Here is a 9,068-nt window from a genome sequence, read left to right on the forward strand (position 1 = left end):
GGTGCAGTTTGGCTGGACCAGGTTCGAACCCACCAAACTCAGTATATGGGGCTGGCGCCCTACTCCCTGAGCCACAGGTGCCGCCCAACAATGCATTTTTTATCTAGGTCAGTTAGGAACCTAATTTTCCAAAATCTTAGAAATTGGACCAGTTAATGTGCCCTTTTGCTTCATGCCTTACAACCCTACAGCTATATCTGAAGAATACAGACCAGCCAGGATTGCAGTTTTTAAGTTGTTTTATTTTAAATGACTATATTTTCTAGATGCTTACAAATGTGCCCGGTTCATATGCTTCTCAAATGAAACATAAAGATAGATGTATTTTAGGCTAAAATGTTCATATTTTGCCTATTTCCCCTTGTGAAAGGAAGCCTTGGAGCACAGAACTTACGTGATGCATTTGTTTTAAATTCACACGTGCTAGCCGGTCCGTGACGCCTCACTTTCCCTTCGTTGTAGGCCAGTAATGACACAGAATAGTCTGTGAAAGGTTTCAAATTTTCCAAATCATATCTGTCCCCATTCGTATTCGGATCGAAGCACTTTTCCTTGTTTTTTTCTTAGGAAAAAAGTGAAAAAATTTAGTAAGTCATTCAGAGTCCGGATTACCTACGTAATTTGGTCTCTACAGAGTATCATGCCAAGCAGACTCATAACTAATGAGTGATTGAGGAATGAGTGTGTCTTTCACACTGAGAAGTGCACACAATTATGAGCAAATGCTATTGTACAAACTCAATTATTATCAATAAACGTTCAAGTACTTTGGCTTCCTATCATGAATGTGGCACAAGTGTCTGAACTTGTGAAGATGATTTCTTTTCTTTCTGATATAACTCAGCCTCCACCAGATACTGTAAAAGTCTTAACTTGTGGTGTTTCAGAATGATGATTTTTCGGGAACTTTTTCTGAATCTGAGCTATTCCCTGGAAGGTGAGTGAAACTGAATCGGCGTAAGGGAGAAGAGAAAACCTTACACATAAAGGAGAGTTTTAAGTTTAGAGACAAATCTGATGAAGGCAGCAGATTCTGGCTAAGAGGCAGGACCTTGTTTAAATGTGTTTTATTTAACATTAGGTGAGAAAAATTCACATTTGTTAAGTGAAAAAAAGATCCCTGACCTACTGACTATTTAGGTGTCACCAAGTGACATCAAGGAAGACAGGTTAAAGGTGGATTACAGCAGCAGCAGGTTACCAGAGCACAGTTAGGGTGATAATAATAATACCAATGATGATTTTAAAAATGAATAACTCACTCCATGTGTCAAGCACTGTTTCAAGGGGTATGCATGAATTAGTTAATTTAGGCACTGCTTTAACTGTAAATTGGCATTCTTGGAATTACCTGATTTTACAGATGGGAAAACTGAGCTTCAGAGAGCAACCTGTGCATGACCTCCCAGGAAATGAAGAAGGAAACCAGGGTGGAATCCAGGCAGTAACGTTGTAGAGTCCACAGTCTAGTTTTCCCCACAGCACTATGTGGTGTGGAAGAGGGAGCAAGGACCCGCAGTGGGGCCACACTTTGTCTTCCACTTGGTCCCCTCTCTTCTGGGACAGCGAGACATACCTAAGGGCTTGCAGGAGCTCAGTAGGGAAAGCTGTAACACCCGCTCATCTCTCGTCTGATCTCTATAAAGTGGAGATCTCTACATCGCCTTGGAATTCTAAACAATACGTGAGATCAAGTGGCCGTTCCAGGCTCATTGAAATTGTCTATTTATCACAAATCCTGTGCTGGGTGAATTGATTTATACTTGCTAGTTCAGTTCTGCGGGACCTCCAGTGACAATTGTCTTTAAGGGCAGGAAAGGAAGAGAAGGGCAGCGGCCTCCTCTGAGTAAGGCTTCTGCCAGCTCCTTATGAGTCTGACTTCTAGGACAATGCCCACGTTGTGACCGGGACAAAATCCAAGTGTCAGATGTTCCTCTCCAGCTCCACCTGGCTTGCATTCAGTGACCTGATTTTGTATGTTTGCATATGAAATCTCATAACCATTCTGCATCAAAACAAATGACATTTTGTGTAGTTCTATGAAGCTTTTATTTTAGCCAATCCGACAGAAGTAAATTGTCAATTTTATTTTTGAACAATGCATTGTTCAAAAGATATTGTTGTTCAGGGATTTTTTTTTGTAAGCCATAATTCGTTAACGTTTTTCGCGCTTAGAAAAGTGGTTTGGAATGCTCATTTACAAATTGCGAATGAGTTCAAGCTTTAGTTAAAAAGCCAAAATGTAGGGTGGACATAAAGTCTGTGCGCAATTGAAACCAGTAAACTATCATTTTAATTTAGGTCCACCCTGTACACGAACATTCTTTCCACCGCCACATGTTCAAACATTTTTTTTTTTCCCGAAGACTCTGACATCAGAGCACAAGTTGTGTGGGACAAATTATAAACCTATTGGACTGGATGCTTGAATGGTTTTCCCTCAGGTCAACCGGGACATGTGTTCAGGTCACGTGTGTGGCACTGGGAAGGCCTGAAGAGATTCTCACTGGCATCTCCACTTGTCACCTCTTGTGTTTTAGAAAATACCTCAGGAAATCCATTAACCATGTCCTGCTTTAGACAGCTCTAAAACGCATTCAAATACTATCAACTTGTTTATCCCAAAATGGTTTTGTATTGCAAATGATAATAATAATAAAGGTAGTTTTTCCCTCTAAAAATGCATGACACAAAATAATTCCAAACAATATCATGGTCTCGAAGGATGCACACTGGTTTTGATAACTTTTGAAAGATAGTCCTCTGAATGCATCATTGACCCAATGATGAACTCAGTAATCCCTACTTATCGAGAAAGCTTCCTTGTCACTTGGCATTATTAAGTTAATGACACAAAACTGCAGTTCCTTGAGATATGCTAAAAACATAGAAAAAACAGGAGCAGAAAAGAGAATAGTTCAAGCTGGTGAACATTTTACAAAATAGTCTGTTGACTTCAGTTGTATCATATGAACTATGAAGATCTGTATGTACTTCTCTGAGAGTTATTACTAAAATATATAATAAAATTCTTAAACAACATATTTTAAAAATACTTGATAAACCAAGGCTATTAAATAAATGCTGATTACTTTCTTTACTTCTTTTAATTGCTGGCTTTCAGAGACCCTAAGATATTTAGATGATACAATAACAAAATGGAATTTAATATCTGATTAAAAAGTAATATGAAATGCAAGTGTCACAGACTTTTTGTGGATTTTAATAGTGAGTTAATGTGAAATAAGAAGGGTACTTCAAGGGGCAGTGCCTGTGACTCAAGGAGTAGGGCGTATACCCAATATACCGGAGGTGGTGGGTTCAAACCCAACCCCGGCCAAAAATGGCAAAAAAAAAAAAGAAGTGTACTTAAAATGATTGCTCTAACAATCCTATTACTCCATCAACTCTCCTTGAACTAAAATAGGGGAAAATTGAATTATGATACATGTTTGAGATGAATAGACACCAAAGCCAGAACACATTTCTGTGTAGGGGAGAGCTGGCTCCACGGAGCACATGAAACAGAGTCAGCACTTGATCTGGAGCTGGAATCAGTCACTAATGGGCAATTTTGTAGAAAAAGACTCCAGCCTTGCCTTCTCCCTGCCGCCAATCCCACTCCAGCGTTATAACTGCACAGCTACTAACTGTGTGTAACAAATAAAAAGGAGCCTTACTAGTTACAAACAAAACTCATCAGACTGCTAACAAGTAACTAATTATACCTTAATTATGCAATCACAGTCCAAATACAGGTTCATTTAAAAACTGACCAAGGATCAGTAACCATACCTGATCACCACCATAGAAACTGGCATAAAAAGCGCTCTGCAGTGGAGAGGGTGTGGAAACTGAGGAGATAGTGAGTGGAAGATTCAGAAGACCAAGCAATGTGTTCTACAGCAGCCCGGCACAGAGACTTTGTAGAAGCATGCGATGAGGTGGAGAGGATCGAATCCTCCTCCTGTTTTATCTTCCTAAGATTTCCATTTTCCTTTCTTGGACATTTAACTTTGAAAATTACCATAACCTCAAGTAGATTACATATGTATTTCTTCAAATATATTGTATATATTGTAGCATTTGAATCCTCTTCTGCTAAGTTGAAAACATGTGTATTTAACTTTGCTTTTGTAGTTTGATTATTTAGACTCAAACAACTAGAGAAAGCAATTTGAGCAGAATTTAAAATAGCATGCTGAAGCAAATAGTTGTTTGCTTTTCAATTTTTGAAGTTGATGGGTGACTCCTTCCCACCCTTTCTAGCAATGGACTTCTTTGGAATGCTCAGTTTATTCCTGCTGTAACCTGTGAGTGGAGACTCAGAGAGAGGGCTACCCAGCTGCTGAGGCTACTGTAAGCTTTCCACGGATGTTCACCATTTTCTACAAAGGTTTCAGATACTTTACGTTGTCCGAGAGATGTCTGTTCTCTTAACCAGCCTCTCATGTGATGGTCTCATGGCTGAACTAGTCACAGCAGGTTTTGACTGCACTTTCTTTTGCAGGAGTCAAATTTCTAAACTATGTTTCAAGATTGCCCCAAACTGGCCTCAGTGGCTAACCGAGTCCACATTCATTTTTATTCCCCCAATATTTCATGTGTATTCACTGGAACAAGTTTTGCAAAATCTTTGCTTGTTTGTGTGTTTAGCAAGACAAATCACTCCTATATATTTGCAAGATATAAAGGAGTATTATCTTCTAGGGAATTTCTTTCTCGAGGCTTTGGCGTACAAAGATGGAAGCGAAGATCAAGAAAGATGAAGCAAATACTGGGAATGTTCTGAATTTTAGTCCTTTCCCAGCTGGAAAGCCCTCAGGGAATGAAAGCAGTTCTAATATCAAGGCATAAGTTATGCACAGTCTCTGTGTGGAGCTCAAGGGCTCAATGCCTCAATCCACATTTCTAGTACTTTCAGATTCTTGATTATCTATTTCCTGATATGAAATTAAATGCTGTACAAATTACCTGACTTGTTCTGATAACAGAGAATAAAACCATCAAATTTATTTTGAAGGGGACTCCAGGATATGTGGACGCTCTCTGCATTTATATTCTGACAGGCAAAATTCAGAGGCTTTTCTGGAACTGTGAAAAGAATAAGAATACGGAATATGAAAAATAAGGCTTGGAGAAAACATTCTTCATATTATAAGCATGTATTACAAACAGTTATATTTTGATCAATTATGAATGAATAGTGACATTGAAAGAAAGACATCTGGGCGTATTTAATTTGTTTTAGAGTAAATTATTTTAACAAAGTAAATGTCACTCCACTGTGACACTCTGGCACCTAAACTTTCCCCTGACTTAAAGATGCCTAAGAATCCCCTCTTCTTCTTATTTTTGCTATTTTCCAGATATCTTGGGATTTGTGGATTATGCTGTGTGGAAAATCTGGCATTTGTAGGACTGATAAACGTAAACCATCATTATCTGAATAGCACCGTCATAGTTTCCAGTAACTCGATGTAAGAACCCAGAAGAATGTGATAAATATTTAAATGCAACACATGACATATGAGCTATAAATTACATTAAATGTAACTTGATTAATTTACATTTGCCACATGTATACATCCGTTTTAGGACCACCACATTCAAGATACAGAAAATGTCTACAACCTCAAAAAGTGCTTCTGTGCCACTTCCCGGACACCTCAGCCCCCTGGTCCAACTCACGCATGCGCTGAGCTGCTTTCTATTAATATAGATCAAATTCATCTAGCATGTAACTAAGATGAAACAATAAGTATTTCTACATCTAACGTTTTGCATTCAGCATAATATCTGAAGATTCATTACAGTGGTGCCTGTGTTAGTAATTCATTTTTTAGTCATCAGTAGTCGTTGTAAAGGAATAAGATACATTTTATCTGTGATTCAACGTTTAACGGACATTGGGTTATTTCTGGGTTTGGGGCTACTCTGAATGAATCTGCTTCATCTTCATACAGACCTATTCTTTCCCCTTTGGTGAATATCTAGGGTGAAATAGCTGGGCCATTACTTTACATCTTCCTGATAGTATTATCAGTCTTTTTACATTTAGCCATTTTGTAGCTGTGTAATATCCTAACAATCTTGTTTTAATTGGCATGTCTCAGATAACCAATTATGCTAAGCATCTTTTATGGGCTTATTAGCTATTCGCCCATCTTCTCTTGTGAAGTATATGCATGTATTAAACATGTGTGTTCATTTTTAATGGAGTTATTTGATGCCTTACTTTGTAACTGAATGAGCTCTCTAAATATTCTGGGAAAACTTTCCATGTTAAAAAAGTTAACTGTGATATATTTTTACAATATATGGTGTGATCTTTTATTCTTTTAATGGCTTCATTCAAAGAACAGGAATGGTCAATTTTGATGAAATCCAATTTATCAAAATTATTTATTTTGGGATTCTTGCTTTTTGTGCCCTAAGAAATCTTTGCTTCCAGTTTACGGATATTTTCCTCTGTCTTTGTTTGACATTTTTATAATTTTAGCTTTAATATTAAGGTCTAGAGTCTATTTCTTTATCTCTTTTAATTTATTTCCGTGTATGTTGAGAGGCGAGGGCCGATGTCCATTTTTTTCTACAGGGATACCAGAATTATTTCAGAAAGACTATTCTTTCTCCCGCTGAAGTACCTTTGTGCTTTTACCAAATGTAAAAAGTAGCTCTCTGGGGTTTCTATTTTGTTATATGGATTTATAAAGACTATATAATTTTAGTGTTGACTATCCGCACTATGTGAAACATTTCTAGCTGTGTTGAGGACATAGTTTTATTTGCTCTTCTTGAAGCTTTATGTTATTGTGGAAAATTATGGAGACATGGATTTAAGCAGCCCCCTTAGTCCTCAGCTATTCATATTTTTATGTGAAATTTAGACTCACTTCCATATATTTTATCAAAAATCCTGCAGTATTATAATTACCAAACAAGTTCAACAGTGTGACAGACTACAAGATCAATACAAAAAACATCAATTCTATTTCTATGCACCAGCCATGAGCAATCTGAAAATGAAATTAAGAAAGCAACACCATTGTAAGCAAGAAGACATTTAAACTAACAGTAAGTTTAACAAAAAAGGTACAAAACTTATGTGCTGAAAACTATAAAACATTTTGGAAATACATTGAAGAAGATTAATGGAAAGACACCTGATATTCATGAAGATGAACACTGTTAAGATGGTGATATTCTCCAAATCGATTTATAGATACAATGCAATCCCTGTAAAAATCCAAGCTGACTTCTCTGTAGAAAGTAATCTATAGATCCTAAAATTCCTATGGAATTCCAAGAGCCCTCAGACATTCTTTTTTTTTTTTTATTGTTGGGATTCATTTAGTGTACAAGAAACTAGGTTACACTGATTGCCTTTGTTAGGTAAAGTCCCTCTTACAATTGTGTCTTGTCCCCAAGAGGTGTGTCACACACCGAGACCCCACCCCATCCCTCCTTCCCTCTCTCTGCTCTTCCTTTCCCCCAACCCCCACTGTGTACTAGGTTATAATTGTCCTCATATCAAAATTGAATACATAGGATTCATGCTCCATTCTTGTGATGCTTTACTAAAAATAATGTGTTCCACTTCCATCCAGGTTAATACAAAGGATGTAAAGTCTCCATTGGAGAGAAAGGAACACTTTTACACTGCTAGTGGGACTGCAAACTAATACTACCTTTTTGGAAGGAAGTATGGAGAACCCTCAATAAACTCAAGCAAGGCCTCCCATTTGATCCTGCAATCCCATTACTGGGAAAAAAAAAAAAAACCTTTTATCATAAGGACGCTTGCACTAGACTGTTTATTGCAGCTCAATTTACAGTAACCCTCAAATATTCTAAACAATCCTGAAAAAAAAATAAATACAAAACCTAAAGTTGCTGAGGGACTCACAAATTTGCAAGGCCAGACATACAACTGAGGGAAATGAAAATGCGTACACGAAACCTTGCATGCGAATGTTCACAACAGCATTATTCACAATAACTAAAAAGTGACAACAAACTAAATGTCACTCAACTTACGAAGGTACAAACAAAATAAGGTATATCCATGCAAGGAAATATTATTCAGCAATATAAAAGGAAGAATTGATACAGATTACAATAGAGATACACCTTGAAAAAAGTATGCTAAGTGAAAGAAGCCAGTAGTGAAAGATCACGTATTGTATGGTTCTATTTGTAGGAAATGTCCAGAGAAGGCAAATCCATTTAGACAGAAAGTAAACTGGTAGTTGCCTGCTGAGAAATGGGGGGCTAGAGGGAAAATGGGGGGTAACTGTTAACAGATGCATAATTTCTTTTGGGTGTGATGAAACTGTTCTAACATTGATTCTGGCAACGGCTGCGCAACTCTAAAAATATTAAAAATCACTGAAGTGTACATTGTAAAGCGTATGTGGTGGGATATGTGAATTAAAGGTTAAGGCTTAAAAAAAAATGTGGCTCTTTTTGCAGCGATTGTACAAAAAATCCCTCTTCTTTCTCATGTGAAATAAGTAAAATGGTAAAAGTGCTCTTTTCTGAGGCTGGAGATGACTGAATTACTGGGATAAACCTTAATAACATATTATTTTAAATCCATTTGGCTAATATTCCATTTCCCATTTAGTTTCTATGTTCATAAATGAGACACGCCGATAGCTGCCTGAGCTTTGACCAAGTTTTGTATCCACATTATAGACGTAGTAATGCTAATCCTACACCACACCCCAACAATAGTCAAAATGAGCTGATAAGTGTCCCTGTCCTCCTTCCCATAGAATAGCCTGATAAAATGAGAATCATCTGTTGTTCGACTATTTGCGTAACTTTGAAAAACTACCTTCTCATCATGGTTTTGTACGGGTGTGTTAAGAGAGCAAACAGTATGTGTGACATGGTATAAAAATATGTGAGGATAATTTTAATTCCACATCTCTAATTCTTCCCAGACAAATACACATAATGCATTGGTTTAGACAATTTACCATTTTACCTAACCTTCTAAATTGCACACAAAGTTGTTTTATAATTTTTAGAACTTATCTTACTCTTTAGTTTTCTTTTTC

General features: G+C 37.2%; 1 protein-coding gene across 2 annotated transcripts in view; it reads right to left on the bottom strand.

Moving 5' to 3' along the window:
* PTPRC (protein tyrosine phosphatase, receptor type C) overlaps positions 1-9,068 on the bottom strand; it is a 114,228-nt gene that overhangs the window by 37,596 nt on the left and 67,564 nt on the right. For both annotated transcript variants that reach the window (XM_023514560.1, XM_023514561.1), the window contains 2 exons: positions 4,975-5,094; positions 395-562 (listed from right to left, as the gene is read on the bottom strand). In XM_023514560.1, coding sequence (XP_023370328.1) covers positions 395-562; positions 4,975-5,094 — 288 coding nt within the window. The remainder of the gene's footprint in view (positions 1-394; positions 563-4,974; positions 5,095-9,068) is intronic.

Source organism: Otolemur garnettii, unplaced genomic scaffold (assembly GCF_000181295.1).
Source record: "Otolemur garnettii isolate 467f Iridium unplaced genomic scaffold, OtoGar3 scaffold00055, whole genome shotgun sequence".
Taxonomy (NCBI): domain Eukaryota; kingdom Metazoa; phylum Chordata; class Mammalia; order Primates; family Galagidae; genus Otolemur; species Otolemur garnettii.